The sequence below is a fragment of the Oncorhynchus clarkii genome, chromosome 1 (assembly GCF_045791955.1).
Source record: "Oncorhynchus clarkii lewisi isolate Uvic-CL-2024 chromosome 1, UVic_Ocla_1.0, whole genome shotgun sequence".
Lineage (NCBI taxonomy): Eukaryota > Metazoa > Chordata > Actinopteri > Salmoniformes > Salmonidae > Oncorhynchus > Oncorhynchus clarkii.
Window position 1 is genome coordinate 81,119,160 of NC_092147.1, and position 21,146 is coordinate 81,140,305.

General features: G+C 43.4%; 1 protein-coding gene across 1 annotated transcript in view; it reads left to right on the forward strand.

Annotated features, from left to right (window-relative positions):
- LOC139417975 (leucine-rich melanocyte differentiation-associated protein-like) overlaps positions 1-20,965 on the forward strand; it is a 420,419-nt gene extending 399,454 nt beyond the window's left edge. The window contains exon 7 of the mRNA XM_071167016.1: positions 20,821-20,965. Within this exon, the coding sequence (XP_071023117.1) occupies positions 20,821-20,900 (80 nt within the window). The 3' untranslated portion in view covers positions 20,901-20,965. The remainder of the gene's footprint in view (positions 1-20,820) is intronic.
- Positions 20,966-21,146: the final 181 nt, after the last annotated feature.

Here is a 21,146-nt window from a genome sequence, read left to right on the forward strand (position 1 = left end):
AGTCACAGTGAGGGACAGATAGACAGTTAATCATACCTCGATCCCTCCATCCTTCTCTTCCCTGCATACGGAGGGGGGATATGTCATGTAAATCAAGAGGAGTAGGGTAACAGTAAAGCTATGTGTGGGTACGGCAAGGCCAGGGGGAGGGAGATACACACCACAACCCTACTAGCACCTGTCCTTCCCATTGGCTGTTTTCCTTCTTTACAATCCCTGGCATAGTGTGGCGTGTGGTTCCCCTTTGATTCCAGACAACATGCAACATCACTTCGTTTCTGCTTACAGTATATAACTAGCTTTTTTCAAAGATGCAGCGTCACCAATTAGTTTTGTAAAAGGTTTTCAGCAAAGGATTTCTTGTTCAATTACAATTGGAATTTTTGCCATATAAACAAATCAGATGTTTATGATTGTAATATTTTGTTATAAGTCATAATGTGATGTGCTCATATGAAATATAGCAATATAGATACGATGTGCTATGTAGAATACAATTGTCAGTAAATCACCCATCCCTAACACCGTGCTTTGACCATGAATACAAGGGACAGAGGAAATGAGAGGTGAAAATGAGAGAGTGGTCAACAGAGTGGTCTGACAAACAGAGTTACATACCGGTTAACTGACACAAGAGAAAGAGCGACAAAGAGGAGGGCCCATGTTAAAGGATATTTTACCATGTCCTTTTGTATTAGGCCTGGAGATTGATCTCTTCCAGTCAGATGAAGGCCTGATGTGAGTGATCCAAGCCCTCCATCGTTGTGACACACTGCTCTCAGCTAACACTCATCCGTGTTGATGGGCACACCCTGCGCCACAAGGGCCCTAGCTGGCCAACTCCAACCAACCTTCTCCCTCTCTCTTTCTCTTTCTCCATCATCCCTTGTTCTTTTATTTCCCTCTCTTTCCACTGTTTTCTATGCCAACATTCCCTCTCTCTACCTCTCTCCATCTCTCCCTCTCTTTCTTCCTCATCCCTTCTTCTTTTATTTCTAGCCCCCTCTCTCCCCTGTTATCCCCATCTCCCATGGTTTCTGTCACCGTGTCATGTCGGATCAGTGTTTGGCGAGCCAGCCAGGAAGTATTGGGAGCCCCAGGTAGAGAGCTGCCTACCAGGCGTCAGGATCACAGCTGAAATGAGGATAATAATGATAGGGTCCTAGGGTGGTAGCCGTGGCAACAGTGGCACAGACAGGCCAGTAACTTAGCAGCACCAGGAAGTGGATTAATAAGTGTTGTGTTGGGTGTCTGGAGGGCCAGAGGAGAGGATGAAGGAGCTAACTGATGCATGGCCCCTTATGTCCCCATCGGTGAGGCAGGTGCTGCCAGTCGGCGGTCCAAGGCTCGATGTGTCCTTGGGGGACTGTTTCCAGCACCAGCCACACGTCAGATTACTATTGATATATGTCACCGTGGAGGTGGCCAGGCGGTTTCAGGGCAGCAGCTGGTAATTGATGTCTGACCAGCAGAGAGAGAGAGAGATGTGGTTGTAGGATGAAGTGAGCTGGCTGACAGGCAGGGATCTGAGAGGGAGAAGTCAGACAGAAGCCTTTGAAAGATGGTTCACTGATCACGTATGATGTTCATACAAAGTGTTTGTTGATTTCGACAACTAGTATTTTTTTTATTTTTTTTTGAATGACCCAAGTTGTATTTTTTGTTTTTGGTCTCAGTATAAAGTAGTAATGGTAACAATTTTTTATTTTTAACACAATATTTTGTCAATTTTAGTAGTCATTATCACATTTTCACGTTGCATATTTTCTCTATGTGACAATTGGTCACCCTTTTTGTGAACAGCTCCTGTGGTGTTTGCTCTTCCATGTTTGATGGCCATCTTTGATTTGAGGGAAATGCTGAATGACAGCTAGTGTGGTATGTGCCGTTTTGCCCGTTGATGCGTGAAGTCCATAATACAGTTGTCCTCATTGTTTACTTTAGAATAAACATGACATGTAGTAACTGCACTTCTTTCACAATTAAAATAAAATCACATTAGTTGGTAATAGGTCTTACAGTACTTTTGTTAACTTCAGTAATAGCGTTTTTACTTCCTGCTGGAAGCCTCTTAGTTGTCTTTATTTGGTCATGCTAGAAAGGACAGAAACACAGTGGGTTCTAATCACAAATGCTATTAACTACCACAACTCACCTTAAACATTACATAACCGTACCCCTAACTTTAACACTAAGTGAAGAAGAAATAACCCATATACAGCGGTTTTGACGATATTGCCCATGTTGTTCTTTCCAACATGGCTGTGTAGCATGTACTACCCTCTCCTGTTGGAAGAGTATGTTTGACCTGACAATGAGGTTCATTACACACTCTCTTTCATGCTGTTTTGCATGGTAATTATTATTTCATGTATTCAGATACATTGATTTAATCATCCCTTCCTCCAATGTCAAAGTGATTACTCTCTGGTGATTAATATACACATCTTTTGTTATGGAATCCTGTTCTAAACTTAAAGTGAGTGACTCGCCGTCCAACCGAGCGTTCTTATTAACGGGTCGATTAGCGAAAGCAGACAAATCACTAATTGCAGTTGTTAGAGAGGTTTGATCCACCATATCTAGTTATTTTTTCTTTTAATTAGAAATGTACTGAGGAAAACTATCAATCACTGTCAAACACAGCACCGCCCTAGCCGTGTTGCGTCTGGTGATTAGTAGTCGGCATGTTACCGTGAGAACATTAGTGGACATTAAGACTCTCATTACTGTTTTCATGTGCTTTCAAGGATAGACATTACATTGAAATTGTTGTCATTTATCAGAAACTCTTATCCAGAGCGACTTACAGGAGCAATTAGGGGTTAAGTGCCTTGCTCAAAGGCACATTGACAGTGTTATGTTTGGGGTCAATCCATTATAACCATATTTTCAAGCATAGTGGTGGCTGTATCATGTTATGGGTATGCTTGTAATCGTTAAGGACTGGAGGATTTCTCAGGATAAAAAGAAAAGGAATGGAGCTAAGCACAGGCAAAATCCTAGAGGAAAACCTGGTTCAGTCTGCTTCCTACCAGACACTGGAAGATTTATACTGGAGTTGCTTACCAAGAAGAGAGAGAATGTTCCTGAGTGGCCGAGTTACAGTTTTTACTTTAATCTGCTTGACAATTTACGGCAAGACCTGAAAATGGTTGTCTAGCAATAATCAAATACTAATTTATCAGAGATTGAAGAATTTTGAAAAGAATAATGGGCAAATGTTGCACAATCCAGGTGTGGAAAGCTCTCAGAGACTTACCCAGAAAGATTCACAGCTGTAATCACTGCCAAAGGGGATTCTAGCACATATTGACTCTAATCAAGATATATTAGTGTTTTATTTTTCATTCATGTTTTTACAAATGTTAGAATTTTTCTTCCACTTTGATGTTTGAATATTTTGTGTACATCATTGATAAAAAAAGACAAATGAATCAATTGTAATACTTCTGAAGGCATTGTATCTACATAGTCTTACATGTTCACTTATTCACTGTGTACCTTAGGCTCATGGTGTACTGTAGGTTCATGGTGTACTGTAGGTGCGCAGTGTTCTGTAGGTTGATGGTGTACTGTACTGTAGGTTCATGGTGTACTATAGGTTCATGGTGTACTGTAGGTTCATGGTGTACTGTAGGTTCATGGTGTACTGTACTGTAGGTTCATGGTGTTCTGTAGGTTCATGGTGGTCTGTAGGTTCATGGTGTACTGTACTGTAGGTTCATGGTGTACTGTAGGTTCATGGTGTACTGTAGGTTCATGGTGTACTGTAGGTTCATGGTGTACTATAGGTTCATGGTGTACTGTAGGTTCATGGTGTTCTGTAGGTTCATGGTGTACTGTACTGTAGGTTCATGGTGTTCTGTAGGTTCATGGTGGTCTGTAGGTTCATGGTGTACTGTACTGTAGGTTCATGGTGTACTGTAGGTTCATGGTGTACTATAGGTTCATGGTGTACTGTAGGTTCATGGTGTCCTGTACTGTAGGTTCATGGTGTACTGTAGGTTCATGGTGTACTGTACTGTAGGTTCATGGTGTACTGTTCTGTAGGTTCATGGTGTACTGTAGGTTCATGGTGTTCTGTAGGTTCATGGTGGTCTGTAGGTTCATGATGTACTGTACTGTAGGTTCATGGTGTACTGTAGGTTCATGGTGTACTGTACTGTAGGTTCATGGTGTACTGTTCTGTAGGTTCATGGTGTTCTGTAGGTTCATGGTGTACTGTAGGTTCATGGTGTACTGTAGGTTCATGGTGGTCTGTAGACTCATGGTGTACTGTACTGTAGGTTCATGGTGTTCTGTAGGTTCATGGTGTACTGTAGGGTCATGGTGTACTGTAGGATCATGGCGTACTGTACTGTAGGTTCATGGTGTACTGTACTGTAGGTTCATGGTGGGTTCATGTACTGTAGACTCATGGTGTACTGTAGGTTCATGGTGTACTGTAGGTTCATGGTGTACCATAGGTTCATGGTGTACTGTAGGTTCATGGTGTACTGTAGGTTCATGGTGTACTGTACTGTAGGTTCATGGTGTTCTGTAGGTTCATGGTGGTCTGTAGGTTCATGGTGTACTGTACTGTAGGTTCATGGTGTACTGTAGGTTCATGGTGTACTGTAGGTTCATGGTGTACTGTAGGTTCATGGTGTACTATAGGTTCATGGTGTACTGTAGGTTCATGGTGTTCTGTAGGTTCATGGTGTACTGTACTGTAGGTTCATGGTGTTCTGTAGGTTCATGGTGGTCTGTAGGTTCATGGTGTACTGTACTGTAGGTTCATGGTGTACTGTAGGTTCATGGTGTACTATAGGTTCATGGTGTACTGTAGGTTCATGGTGTCCTGTACTGTAGGTTCATGGTGTACTGTAGGTTCATGGTGTACTGTACTGTAGGTTCATGGTGTACTGTTCTGTAGGTTCATGGTGTACTGTAGGTTCATGGTGTTCTGTAGGTTCATGGTGGTCTGTAGGTTCATGATGTACTGTACTGTAGGTTCATGGTGTACTGTAGGTTCATGGTGTACTGTACTGTAGGTTCATGGTGTACTGTTCTGTAGGTTCATGGTGTTCTGTAGGTTCATGGTGTACTGTAGGTTCATGGTGTACTGTAGGTTCATGGTGGTCTGTAGACTCATGGTGTACTGTACTGTAGGTTCATGGTGTTCTGTAGGTTCATGGTGTACTGTAGGGTCATGGTGTACTGTAGGATCATGGCGTACTGTACTGTAGGTTCATGGTGTACTGTACTGTAGGTTCATGGTGGGTTCATGTACTGTAGACTCATGGTGTACTGTAGGTTCATGGTGTACCATAGGTTCATGGTGTACTGTAGGTTCATGGTGTACCATAGGTTCATGGTGTACTGTAGGTTCATGGTGTACTGTAGGTTCATGGTGTACTGTACTGTAGGTTCATGGTGTTCTGTAGGTTCATGGTGGTCTGTAGGTTCATGGTGTACTGTACTGTAGGTTCATGGTGTACTGTAGGTTCATGGTGTACTGTAGGTTCATGGTGTACTGTAGGTTCATGGTGTACTATAGGTTCATGGTGTACTGTAGGTTCATGGTGTTCTGTAGGTTCATGGTGTACTGTACTGTAGGTTCATGGTGTTCTGTAGGTTCATGGTGGTCTGTAGGTTCATGGTGTACTGTACTGTAGGTTCATGGTGTACTGTAGGTTCATGGTGTACTATAGGTTCATGGTGTACTGTAGGTTCATGGTGTCCTGTACTGTAGGTTCATGGTGTACTGTAGGTTCATGGTGTACTGTACTGTAGGTTCATGGTGTACTGTTCTGTAGGTTCATGGTGTACTGTAGGTTCATGGTGTTCTGTAGGTTCATGGTGGTCTGTAGGTTCATGATGTACTGTACTGTAGGTTCATGGTGTACTGTAGGTTCATGGTGTACTGTACTGTAGGTTCATGGTGTACTGTTCTGTAGGTTCATGGTGTTCTGTAGGTTCATGGTGTACTGTAGGTTCATGGTGTACTGTAGGTTCATGGTGGTCTGTAGACTCATGGTGTACTGTACTGTAGGTTCATGGTGTTCTGTAGGTTCATGGTGTACTGTAGGGTCATGGTGTACTGTAGGATCATGGCGTACTGTACTGTAGGTTCATGGTGTACTGTACTGTAGGTTCATGGTGGGTTCATGTACTGTAGACTCATGGTGTACTGTAGGTTCATGGTGTACCATAGGTTCATGGTGTACTGTAGGTTCATGGTGTTCTGTAGGTTCATGGTGTACTGTACTGTAGGTTCATGGTGTTCTGTAGGTTCATGGTGGTCTGTAGGTTCATGGTGTACTGTAGGTTCATGGTGTTCTGTAGGTTCATGGTGGTCTGTAGGTTCATGGTGTACTGTACTGTAGGTTCATGGTGTACTGTAGGTTCATGGTGTACTGTACTGTAGGTTCATGGTGTACTGTTCTGTAGGTTCATGGTGTTCTGTAGGTTCATGGTGTACTGTAGGTTCATGGTGTTCTGTAGGTTCATGGTGTATTGTACTGTAGGTTCATGGTGTTCTGTAGGTTCATGGTGTAATGTAGGTTCATGGTGTACTGTAGGTTCATGGTGTTCTGTATGTTCATGGTGTATTGTATTGTAGGTTCATGGTGTATTCTAGGTTCATGGTGTACTGTACTGTAGGTTCATGGTGTACTGTAGGTTCATGGTGTACTGTAGGTTCAAGGATTACTGTAGGTTCATGGTGTACTGTCCTGTAGGTTCATTGTGTTCTGTAGGTTGATGGTGTACTGTACTGTAGGTTCATGGTGTACTGTAGGTTCATAGTGTACTGTAGGTTCATGGTGGGTTCATGTACAGTAGACTCATGGTGTACTGTAGGTTCATGGTGTACTGTACTGTATGTTGATGGTGTACTGTACTGTAGGTTCATGGTGTTCTCTAGGTTCATGGTGTACTGTAGGTTCATGGTGTACTGTAGGTGCATGGTGTTCTGTAGGTTCATGGTGTACTATAGGTTTATGGTGTACTGTAGGTTCATGGTGTACTGTACTGTAGGTTCATGGTGTACTGTTCTGTAGGTTCATGGTGTACTATAGGTTCATGGTGTACTGTAGGTTCATGGTGTACTGTAGGTTCATGGTGGTCTGTAGACTAATGGTGTACTGTACTGTAGGTTCATGGTGTTCTGTAGGTTCATGGTGTACTGCAGGTGCATGGTGTACTGTAGGTTCATGGTGGGTTCATGTACTGTATAGTCATGGTGTACTGTAGGTTCATGGTGTTCTGTAGGTTCATGGTGTACTGTAGGGTCATGGTGTACTGTAGGATCATGGCGTACTGTACTGTAGGTTCATGGTGTACTGTACTGTAGGTTCATGGTGGGTTCATGTACTGTAGACTCATGGTGTACTGTAGGGAAATGGTGTACTGTAGATGCATGGTGTACTGTACTGTAGGTTCATGGTGTTCTGTAGGTTCATGGTGTATTGTACTCTAGGTTCATGGTGTTCTGTAGGTTCATGGTGTACTGTAAACTCAGGGTGTACTGTAGGTTAATGGTGTACTGTAGGTTCATGGTGTACTGTACTGTAGGTTCATGGTATTCTGTAGGTTCATGGTATACTGTAGGTTCATGGTGTTCTGTAGGTTCATGGTGTGGTGTACTGTAGGTTCATGGTGTACTGTAGGTTCATGGTGTACTGTAGGTCCATGGTGTTCTGTAGGTTCATGGTTTACTGTACTGTAGGTTCATGGTGTAATGTAGGTTCATGGTGTACTGTAGGTTCATGGTGTATTGTAGGTTCATGGTGTACTGTACTGTAGGTTCATGGTGTACTGTAGGTTCATGGTGTAATGTGGGTTCATGGTGTACTGTAGGTTCATGGTGTTCTGTAGGTTCATGGTGTATTGTAGGTTCATGGTGTACTGTACTGTAGGTTCATGGTGTACTGTAGGTTCAAGGTGTACTGTAGGTTCATGGTGTACTGTCCTGTAGGTTCATTGTGTTCTGTAGGTTGATGGTGTACTGTACTGTAGGTTCATGGTGTACTGTAGGTTCATAGTGTACTGTAGGTTCATGGTGGGTTCATGTACAGTAGACTCATGGTGTACTGTAGGTTCATGGTGTACTGTACTGTAGGTTCATGGTGTTCTGTAGGTTGATGGTGTACTGTACTGTAGGTTCTTGGTGTTCTGTAGGTTCATGGTGTACTGTAGACTCAGGGTGTACTGTAGGTTAATGGTGTACTGTAGGTGCATGGTGTACTGTACTGTAGGTTCATGGTGTACTGTAGGTTCATGGTGTCCTGTACTGTAGGTTCATGGTGTTCTGTAGGTTCATGGTATACTGTAGGTTCATGGTGTTCTGTAGGTTCATGGTGTGGTGTACTGTAGGTTCATGGTGTTCTGTAGGTTCATGGTGTACTGTAGGTTCATGGTGTTTTGTAGGTTCATGGTGTACTGTACTGTAGGTTCATGGTGTAATGTAGGTTCATGGTGTACTGTAGGTTCATGGTGTATTGTAGGTTCATGGTGTACTGTAGGTTCATGGTGTACTGTAGGTTCATGGTGTATTGTACTGTAGGTTCATGGTGTTCTGTAGGTTCATGGTGTATTGTACTGTATGTTCATGGTGTTATGTAGGTTCATGGTGTACTTACTGTAGGTTAATGGTGTTCTGTAGGTTCATGGTGTACTGTACTGTAGGTTCATGGTGTACTGTAGGTTCATGGTGTACTGTAGGTTCATGGTGTATTGAAGGTTCATGGTGTACTGTAGGTTCATGGTGTACTGTACTGTAGGTTAATGGTGTAATGTAGGTTCATGGTGTACTGTAGGTTCATGGTGTTCTGTAGGTTCATGGTGTATTGTACTGTAGGTTCATGGTGTTCTGTAGGTTCATGGTGTACTGTAGGTTCATGGTGTTCTGTAGGTTAATGGTGTTATGTAGGTTCATGGTGTATTGTAGGTTCATGGTGTACTGTACTGTAGGTTCATTGTGTACTGTACTGTAGGTTCATGGTGTACTGTTCTGTAGGTTCATGGTGTACTGTAGGGTCATGGTGTACTGTAGATTCATGGTGTACTGTATGTCCATGGTGTACTGTACTGTAGGTTCATGGTGTACTGTAGGTTCATGGTGTACTGTAGGTTCATGGTGTACTGTACTGTAGGTTTATAGTGTACTGTAGGTTCATGGTGTACTGTAGGTTCATCGTATACTTTAGGCCTTGTATAACTCAAGCATTTCCTCTAGGTCTGTTTTGTATGCAGTTTGCCCTGCCTTTCCCCCTCACTCAATCCCTCTCTCACTCATTTTCCCTCTCTCACCCCCCCCCCCCCCCTCTCTCTTCCCTCCCTTCCTCCCTCCCTGCTCCCTAGCCTCTGCCTTGATAAAAACTAGGGTGCTTTTCCCTGACATGCCGTGTGAATGTGAAGAGTATTAATGGCTATTGAAAAGCAAACAGATGAACGTTGACGCAAATTCATCTTCCTGATGTCCTTCCCTGGGTTAGATGGCAGCCTTTTAAAAGTTGAATCAATACACTGAAGTTGAGAACACGCAGCTGCTGCAATAAACAAGGATAAAGAGGAGGAGGAGGAGGAGGGAAAGGAATGGGGAAGCATCATGATGACAGGTGTTTATGTTTAATGGACTAAATATTTGTTATTGGAAGAGGACAAATGTCAGTTTAACTGTGTAAGTTAAGGTATATGCTGGGCTTTCCCTCTGAGGCCTGCTGAGAGATGGATCCCACCGTCACTGTTAAAGGACCAGTGCAGTCAAAATCATGTTGTACCTTTGTTTTGTATACATTTCCCCTATATGAGGTTGGAATAATACTGTGAAGTTGTGAAAATGATGATAATGTCCTTTTAGTGTTGAGCTGTTTGAAAAGACCACCTGAAATGTCAGCCTGTTTTGGTGGGATGGAGTTTTGGCCTGCCTGGTGACATCACCATGTGGTAAATTAGTTATGAAAGACAGTTCCAAACCTCTCAGCCAATAACAGCTAGTTTTCAGTTTTCCCCTCCCAAGACAGTCCCAGCTTTCTTTTTTTTTTTACCATTTTGATGTAAAACAATCCCAGTAAGGTACTTAATTGTTGCTCAGAAATGATTTAATATTGAGATAAAAACATCTGCACTGGACTAATAGGCAGGGTTGAGTACAAAATGAAATGTATACTAGTAATATATGCACCTCTATGGGGTTAGTTATATTCTTTATTACTTTTCTATGTCTTGTATATTGGTAGGTAAAATCTATATTTATGAGAATGGTTTAAAGGTTTATTCCATTTCAACCAGTGACCCTTCAGCGCATATCATATTCTCTATACGAGAGGTCTGATCATGGAGAGGTCTGATCATGGAGAGGTCTGATCATGGAGAGGTCTGATCATGGAGAGGTCTGATCATGGAGAGGTCTGATCATGGAGAAGTCTGATCGCGGAGAGGTCTGATCGTGGAGAGGTCTGATCATGGAGAGGTCTGATCGCGGAGAGGTCTGATCGCGGAGAGGTCTGATCGCGGAGAGGTCTGATCATGGAGAGGTCTGATCATGGAGAGGTCTGATCATGGAGAAGTCTGATCGCGGAGAGGTCTGATCGTGGAGAGGTCTGATCGCGGAGAGGTCTGATCGCGGAGAGGTCTGATCATGGAGAGGTCTGATTATGGAGAGGTCTGATTATGGAGAGGTCTGATCATGGAGAGGTCTGATCATGGAGAAGTCTGATCGCGGAGAGGTCTGATCGTGGAGAGGTCTGATCATGGAGAGGTCTGATCGCGGAGAGGTCTGATCGCGGAGAGGTCTGATCGCGGAGAGGTCTGATCATGGAGAGGTCTGATCATGGAGAGGTCTGATCATGGAGAAGTCTGATCGCGGAGAGGTCTGATCGTGGAGAGGTCTGATCGCGGAGAGGTCTGATCGCGGAGAGGTCTGATCATGGAGAGGTCTGATCATGGAAAGGTCTGATCATGGAGAGGTCTGATTATGGAGAGGTCTGATTATGGAGAGGTCTGATCGCGGAGAGGTCTGATCGCGGAGACTATGCCTGGGATCCAACATGTGTTTTTATCAGGAGCTGTAAGCAGTTTGTGGTTTGCTTCGGGCTCAATCCAAACAACACTAGACAACACTAGACTAGCACATGGGATCTGGCCAGTTGATCTGTGACCCACTACACTTACGCACACAGCCATGCATACATGCACAGACATACTTCTCTCGTTTGACGGACATAATCCATGGTCGAGGTTTAATAAATTCTCTCTCTCTAGCTGTTTTGTGGATATTTAGCCTTACTTGTTGGCTAAGCTTTTCATTTTAAAATACCTCTATCCGCAGAGTTCCAGACATGCAGAGTATTGCTTTACAGGTAGTAAAGTACACATACTAATCACCTAGTAAATATGGCCTTTACTCTTCTCTTCCTTTCTACCCTTTTTCCTAGTATGCCTATTTTCTAGATGCTACTGTTTAATGTTCTTCCTTTTAAAATGGTTTATGCATGCATATCTAGCAGCTGTTGTCACTACATATATATATGGACATACACATGATTGGAGATCTACCACCAACGTACACTGATTATAATTTGATCATATGTTTTGTACACTGCTGCTACTCACGGTTTATTATCTTTGCATAGTCACACCTACCTACATGTACAAATTACCTCGACCTTGGCGCATGTGACAAATAAAGTTTGATTTGTTTTGATTTTGATGTTACATTCCATTTCCTCATCAATAAAGTAGATGTACAGTGCCTTGCGAAAGTATTCGGCCCCCTTGAACTTTGCGACATTTTGCCACATTTCAGGCTTCAAACATAAAGATATAAAACTGTATTTTTTTGTGAAGAATCAACAACAAGTGGGACACAATCATGAAGTGGAACGACATTTATTGGATATTTCAAACTTTTTTAACAAATCAAAAACTGAAAAATTGGGCGTGCAAAATTATTCAGCCCCTTTACTTTCAGTGCAGCAAACTCTCTCCAGAAGTTCAGTGAGGATCTCTGAATGATCCAATGTTGACCTAAATGACTAATGATGATAAATACAATCCACCTGTGTGTAATCAAGTCTCCGTATAAATGCACCTGCACTGTGATAGTCTCAGAGGTCCGTTAAAAGCGCAGAGAGCATCATGAAGAACAAGGAACACACCAGGCAGGTCCGAGATACTGTTGTGAAGAAGTTTAAAGCTGGATTTGGATACGAAAAGATTTCCCAAGCTTTAAACAACCCAAGGAGCACTGTGCAAGCGATAATATTGAAATGGAAGGAGTATCAGACCACTGCAAATCTACCAAGACCTGGCCGTCCCTCTAAACTTTCAGTTCATACAAGGAGAAGACTGATCAGAGATGCAGCCAAGAGGCCCATGATCACTCTGGATGAACTGCAGAGATCTACAGCTGAGGTGGGAGACTCTGTCCATAGGACAACAATCAGTCGTATATTGCACAAATCTGGCCTTTATGGAAGAGTGGCAAGAAGAAAACCATTTCTTAAAGATATCCATAAAAAGTGTTGTTTAAAGTTTGCCACAAGCCACCTGGGAGACACACCAAACATGTGGAAGAAGGTGCTCTGGTCAGATGAAACCAAAATTCAATTTTTTGGCAACAATGCAAAACGTTATGTTTGGCGTAAAAGCAACACAGCTCATCACCCTGAACACACCATCCCCACTGTCAAACATGGTGGTGGCAGCATCATGGTTTGGTCCTGCTTTTCTTCAGCAGGGACAGGGAAGATGGTTAAAATTGATGGGAAGATGGATGGAGCCAAATACAGGACCATTCTGGAAGAAAACCTGATGGAGTCTGCAAAAGACCTGAGACTGGGACGGAGATTTGTCTTCCAACAAGACAATGATCCAAAACATAAAGCAAAATCTACAATGAAATGGTTAAAAAATAAACATATCCAGGTGTTAGAATGGCCAAGTCAAAGTCCAGACCTGAATCCAATCGAGAATCTGTGGAAAGAACTGAAAACTGCTGTTCACAAATGCTCTCCATCCAACCTCACTGAGCTCGAGCTGTTTTGCAAGGATGTGCAAAACTGATAGAGACATACCCCAAGCGACTTACAGTTGTAATCGCAGCAAAAGGTGGCGCTACAAAGTATTAACTTAAGGGGGCTGAATAAATTTGCACGCCCAATTCTTCAGTTTTTGATTTGTTAAAAAAGTTTGAAATATCCAATAAATGTCATTCCACTTCATGATTGTGTCCCACTTGTTGTTGATTCTTCACAAAAAAATACAGTTTTATATCTTTATGTTTGAAGCCTGAAATGTGGCAAAAGGTCGCAAAGTTCAAGGGGGCCGAATACTTTCGCAAGGCACTGTATGTGTTAACCAGTCTCCACCATGTGGCTAGCTGTCCATTTGGGGGCGGCAGGTAGCCTAGTGAAAAGGTACAAATCAAATCTGTTGTTCTGCCCCTGAACAAGGCAGTTAACCCACTGTTCCTAGGCCATTGTTGTAAATAAGAATTATGTTCTTAACTGACTTGCCTAGTTAAATAAAGGTTCATTAAAACAAATTAAATACATTTGGTGATGAGTGTTTGCAAGTGGCTCAGAGAAAGACTATTGGTCTAGGGTCAGGTTACCCTTGTCCGTATAATCTTATTTTTTAAAATTGTTTTATTTATTTATTTTTAACCTTTATTTAACTAGGCAAGTCAGTTAAGAACAAATTATTATTTTCAATGACGGCCTAGGAACAGTGGCTGCCTGTTCAGGGGCAGAACGACATGACTCTGAGATGCTTGATTCATACAACCCGTAATTAGTGTTTGTGAGACACAGGGGCAAATATCCTCATGAACCTCCATACAGTCTGTCATAGTAGTGACTCCATCACATGATGTTGTGCTGGCCTGGTAAACAGACAGCAGGAGATGGATAGTGTCCACTATAATAGGCCGTACGAGGCCGTGCCCAAACCCCATAACTCACTCTCTTACACAGCGTTATGGATGCCTGCCTCCAGACCCTTTGTCTTCTCCCTTCCATATTATTTTAGCCCTTTGAGATAATACGGAGAGTTGAATTGCGTTGTTAATTTATTTTTTCTCAACAGTATTATTATGTCTGATGGATTGTGGCGCTGATTAAAATGTTGGATGGTTGGCTGGAGGGATGGCTTGAGAGACAAAGGGGAGAGAAAAAGAGGAGAAAGAGGAGAAAAAGATAGAAGGGCAGGAGATGAGAAGAGGAGAGGTAGAGAGGAAAATAGAGGGGAGAGGAGAAAGGTGCCTCTTGGACAATAGATAACCTTGATGTTAAGAGCTACAGATACGTCTTTCCTTGACGTATTGATGGCCCTTGAAAAGAGCGGAGCTGATTGTATGCAGGGAGTAATCATTAGACCCACTCCAGCTCTCTCTCTGTCTCTCTCTCTGTTGATTAATTTGTTGTTTTGAGGTCTTTGTTAAGCAGTAGGTCTCACTAGCTTTGGCTGCAGGGATTCTTCAATCCCCTAACTGACTTCCTAAACCTCTCCTTCCTATGTGCCGCAGTTGTAACTTCATTTCAAGGTTTGTTATATGTTTTGTGTCAGAGTGATTTCTGTGTATGCAGTTGTTGGTTGTTTATTACTTGATTCACTTTATTCCCCTTTAAAGATGTAGATACTTTAGTCCTCTTTTAAGAAGAATATAGATGCTGTACTTCCCTTTAAGAATAATAGAGATACAATACTTCACTTTAAGAAGCACAACCAGGTGCAGGTTGTGAGTAACCTACTGTGTAGAACAACGGCCTGACTGTTCGTCTGCCAGAGGATCCATGATGGAAACATTAGCTTTCCACAGCACTGTTCTAATCTGTCACTTTAAAGGCTGCTCGCTGTTTTCAGGGATTTCTACATCTGTCTGTCTGTCTGTCTGTCTGTCTGTCTGTCTGTCTGTCTGTCTGTCTGTCTGTCTGTCTGTCAGAATAATAATAGTGAAAACATCAAACCTATGACATAACACATATGGAATCATGTAGTTACCAAAAAACAAATCCATTTTTCCAAGTAGCCACCCTTTGCCTCGATGACAGCTTTGCACACTCTTGGCATTCTCTCAACCAGCTTCAGGAGGTAGTCACCTGGAATGCTTTTCCAACAGTCCTGAAGGAGTTCCCACATATGTTGAGCACTTGCTGGCTGCTTTTCCTTCACTCTGCGGTCCAACAGATCCCAAACCATCTCAATTGGGTTGAGGTTGGGTGACTGTGGAGGTCAGGTCATCTGATGCAGCACTCCATCACCCTTACACAGCCTGGAGGTGTGTTTTGGGTCATTGTCCTGTTGAAAAACAAATGATAGTCCCTGGCCGGGGTATCTTGGAATGACATTGACCTCATCCCGTCAGTAGATGATGCCTGGCTATTCTTTAAAAGTGCCTTCCTCACCATCTTAAATAAGCATGCCCCGTTCAAAACATGTAGAACTAGGAATAGATATAGTCCTTGGTTCACTCCAGACCTGTCTGCCCTTGACCAGCACAAAAACATCCTGTGGCGTTCTGCATTAGCATCGAATAGCCCCTGTGATATGCAACTTTTCAGGGAAGTTAGGAACAAATATACACAAGTAGTTAAGGCTAGCTTTTTCAAACAGAAATTTGCATCCTGTAGAACTAACTCAAAAATGTTCTGGGACACTGTAAAGTCCATGGAGAATAAGAGCACCTCCTCCCAACTTACAACCGATAAAGCCACTATAATTGAGAATTTCAACAAGCATTTCTCTACGGCTGGCCATGCTTTCCACCTGGCTACCCCTACCCCGGTCAACTGCCCGGCACCCTGCACAGCAACCCGCCAAAGCCCCCACCATTTCTCCTTTACCCAAATCCAGATAGCTGATGTTCTGAAAGAGCGGCAAAATCTGGACCCCTTCAAATCAGCAGGGCTAGACAATCTGGTCCCTCTCTTTCTAAAATTATCTGCCAAAATTGTTGCAACCCCTATTACTAGCCTGTTCAACCTCTCTTTCGTATAGTCTGAGATTCCCAAAGATTGGAAAGCTGCCGCGGTCATCCCCCTCTTCAAAGGGGGTGACACTCTAGACCCAAACTGCTACAGACCTATATCTATCCGACCCTGTTTTTCTACGGTCTTCGAAAGCCAAGTTAACAAATAGATTACCGACCATTTCGAATCCCACCACACCTCCTCCGCTATGCAATCTGGTTTCAGAGCTGGTCATGGGTGTACCTCAGCCACACTCAAGGTCCTTAACGACATCATAACCGCCATCGATAAGAGACATTACTGTGCAGCCGTATTCATTGTCCTGGCCAAGGCTTTCGACTCTGTCAATCACCACATTCTTATTGGCAGACTTGACAGCCTTGGTTTCGCAAATGATTGCCTCGCTTGGTTTACCAACTACTTCTCTGATAGAGTTCAGTGTGTTAAATCGGAGGGCCTGTTGTCCGGACCTCTGGCAGTCTCTATGGGGGTGCCACAGGGTTCAAGCCTCGGGCCGACTCTCTTCTCTGAATACATCATTGATGTTGCTCTTGCTGCTGGTGATTCTCTGATCCACCTCTACGCAGACGACACCATTCTGTATACTTATGGCCCCTCTTTGGACACTGTGTTAACTAATCTCCAGACGAGCTTCAATGCCATACAACTCTCCTTCCGTGGCCTCCAACTGCCCTTAAACGCATGTAAAACTAAATGCATGCTATTCAACCGATCACTGCCCGCACCTGCTCGCCCGTCCATCATCACTACTCTGGACAGCTCTGACTTAGAATACGTGGACAACTACAAATACCTAGGTGTCTGGTTAGACTGTAAACTCTCCTTCCAGACACACATTAAGCATCTCCAATCCAAAATTATATCTAGAATTGGCTTCCTATATCGCAACAAAACATCCTTCACTCATGCTGCCAAACACACCCTCGTAAAACTGACCATCCTACTGATCCTCGACTTCGGTGATGTCATCTATAAAATAGCCTCAACAAACTGGATGCAGTCTATCACAGTGCCATCCGTTTTGTCACCAAAGCCCCATTCACTACCCACCATTGCGACCTGTACGCTCCCGTTGGTTGGACCTCGCTTCATACTCGTCGCCAAACCCACTGGCTACAGGTTATCTACAAGTCTCTGCTAAGTAAAGCCCCGCCTTATCTCAGCTCACTGGTCACCATAGCAGCACCCACTCGTAGCACGCTCCAGCAGGTATATCTCACTGGTCACCCCCAAAGCCAATTCCTTTCCTTCCAGTTCTCTGCTGCCAATGACTGGAATGAACTGCAAAAATCTCTGAAGCTGGAGAATCATATCTCCCTCACTAACTTTAAGCACCAGCTGTCAGAGCAGTTCACAGATCACTGCACCTGTACCATCTGTAAACAGCCCATCTATCTACCTACCTCATCCCCATACTGTATTTATTTATTTATCTTGCTCCTTTGCACCCCAGTATCTTTACTTGCACATTCATCTTCTGCACATCTACCATTCCAGTGTTGAATTGCTATATTGTAACTACTTCGCCACCATGGCCTATTTATTGCCTTAACTCCCTTATCTTACCTCATTTGCACTCACTGTACATATACTTTTTGTTTTCTTTTGTTCTACTGTATTATTGACTATGTTTTGTTTATTCCATGTGCAACTCTGTGTTGTTGTTTGTGTCGCACTGCTTTGCTTCATCTTGGCCAGGTCGCAGTTGTAAATGAGAACTTGTTCTCAATTAGCCTACCTGGTTAAATAAAGGTGAAATAAAATGAAATAAAAAGGAGGTTTCATAAGGAGTAAGGCTTTACTTTAAGGTTAAGATCACTTTGTTAGTCAATTACACACAACTTCCAACATCAATTTTACTTCAGCCTTTAACCCCTCTGAAAGACAAACATATACAGGACATACACATTAAGGGTTTTCTGGAGAGGTGTGAGGGCTGCCACACTGGGCGTCAGGAGCTGTTGTTATGGGGGTGAGTGCCTTGGTCAAGGGCACAATGGCAGGCAATGTCATCTAGGATTTGATACCAGCAACCCTCTGGTTGCCAGCTTACTTCCCGCTAGATTATTCCTGTTGAACCTGGGATTCGAACTGGCAATCCTCCAGTTGCTGGCTTGTCTCTCTAACTGCTAGGCTTCCCCCTATCGCTGTCTCTCATTCTCTGTCACATTCTCATTTTGTCTCGCTCTCTCTCTGTCTCTCAAGTTATACTGAACACAAACACACACATGTACACACACACACACACCCTGCTGCCTCCATTGTCCAGGAAAGCAGACACTCAGACATCTCTTTGTTTTCTCATCACTCTGTCTATCATCTGCCTCCTCTGGCCTGCCCACATGTCTCTGTGTAAAGCACTGGGAGAATCAGACACGTACCTGTGATTGGTGCCAGGGAAACTGGAAACGGGTTATCGTCCAATCATATTGAGCCCCCTAGAGTTTTTCGTTCTGTCATCAGTTTGCGTACTGTTGCACTAATTCAACTCCTAATTTAGGAGTAGCTAATTTGTTTGATCCTGACCTGGTCTAAACTAATATATATATATTTTTCTTAGTGAGCTGTCAGTTCTCTGTAGGTAACCTGTGAAGGGTTACCTGCATCCTATATATCTGAAGGGCCCTAGCTCCAACCCTTTGTTTATGTAGGTAACATCTAAAGGTCTGTATCTCTCAGAAGGTAATCTGTGAAGGACTCAGCACTCCTCTGATCACAGTGCTGAGACAGTGTGAATTGTGTGCTGTGGTGCTCAAGTCTCCCGCCATGGCACCTGTATCCCCAGGCAAAGAGTCTGCAGCTGGAATTAATTTCCCCTTGCTGCCAGAGTTATCCCCCCCGGGGAGCAGGCAGGCATGGAGCTCTGGTCTGGGATTTTATCGGAGGTGACAGTTCCTCACACTAAAGTGTTTGGATCACCTCAAGTAGGGGAATGAGAGCGGCTCCGCTACAAAGTCCAGATTTAGATTGACTGAGCTTGTCCCCAGACCGGTGTGCTGCATGGCTCTCTAGCCTGACACAACCCACACTCACTACTGCTGGAAGGGAGACTGCTGCACTGACATCAGGGGAAGGGTGTGTGTGTGTGTCTAACTATGTGTGTGCGAGTGTGTGTGTTAGTGGGGCTACTTTGAAGACAGACTTAGACAGTGGTGGTATGTCAGTTTTGGTTAGAATGGAGGCTGATGTTGGAATATGCTTGGCACTAATATGGCACCAGTATCTCTGTCCCCATCTCTGCCATTCTGGTCCCTGTCTCTATCTGGCCCTGACAATGTCTCCTCCTATTAGGTGATTGGCTATATCGCTCGGAGCACCCCTCAACCATTTTCCACATCCTTCCCCGTCACCTCCCCTCTCCTCTCGTCCTCTTCCTTTCCTGCCCTCTCTGGTCAATAATGCTCTTGATGCCTATTTAAGAACTGTGTTGAGATCAGAACGTATCTGTCCAGCTCTCCGAGGGTCGGTGACAGCGCTAATGCCTATTTTCCTTGGCTCATTTGCCGAGCGGTGACACCTAGCCAGCTGAAGCTGCAGCTCTGCAGAATTCTTCAAGTGACAGGCAGAGAAAGAACAGAGTAGACTAGGTTAGAGTATGGTGGCTATAGGTGGCCATGTTGTTTTACAGTTTAACCCTTTGGGGAGTTATTTGTTGTTGTAGTTTTTTAAGCATTCCAACTTAATTTAATTAGTGCCCTAACAAAGCTGCAGATTTAAACCTTATTTAATTTGATCAATAAAACATAAAATAATGTGATTCATACTACAGTCTTCACCTTGTTTCTAGATTAAGGGAAATTTTCTAAGTGTGATTATAAACATGTGAATCTTTATCGTACTGTAGCTTGTTTGTTGATTGGATCAATTAGCCTTAGATCAGAGATTTACCATTCGCTCAGGGCAACATCAACTAAAAGCATCTGGAATTATGTCTCTAGACATCATTTGTATAATGTGAAGTACTTCAAAGGTATTGTCAAGGTCAAGGGTCATTTTGATATTGATAGAATGCTGAAGTGAATGCTGTGATCAGTTGCCAAATAAAAAAAAGCTAGGATGTTCAGAGCAAGGTTCACATAGTATTGATACATGGTTTGCACGCATTCACACACGCATTCACACACACACACACACACACACACACGCATTCACACACACAGAGAGAGAGTCCCTCTGCCCATTGATTGTGGTAATAATTACACTCTGTCTCTCTCATGGCCCACTCTTCCTGTGTGTGTGGGTGAAGTGGAGGCAGAGCTAGGGCTGTGAGCTCGTTACTGTCTAGACATCACCCTGAGGCCTATGCTGTTTCCTCGCTGTTCCTCCACTTGAAAAGGATACTCATCCTCTGTATTCACACACACACACCTCCGAGACACACACACCTCCGAGACAAACACACACAAAAACACACCTCTGAGACACACACACACACACACACGCACACACACACACACACACACACACACACACACACACACACACACACACACACACACACACACACACACACACACACACACATAAACTTCACAGCTGGTATAAGGCCGATAATGACAAATAATGAACCATTAGAATACACAGATTTGTATTAGCGTTTGTGTATACTGTTGTCAATAGCTGAATACCATATTTGATATTATATCAAAGAAACAGCAATGGGAAATAGACAGAGAAATCAGTTTGACACTCAATTGAACTTTTCCCTGGTTAATACAGAATAGTGAGGACAATACAGTGTGATAACAAATCAAGTCCAAGGGGATTGCTTATACACACCACAGGTAAATCAGAATTTTACCACAGTGTTTTAATATTATTCATCTTCTTCCATTTTCAGGTGTGCTCGCCAAGTGCCGTTACATCTACTATGGAAAGCATTCAGAAGGCAACCGGTTCATCCGCAATGACCAACTCTAATGGACCGGCGGAGACACACACACACACACACACACACACACACACACACACACACACGCACACACGCGTACATGCACACATATACACACACACACACACACACACACACATATACACACACACACACACACACACACACACACACACACTGACCTAACCAACCCCAAACCCCTAAATCAAACTCCTAACCCGTAAACCTAATCTCTAATTCTAGCCCTAATTCTAACCCTAACCCATAACCCTAAA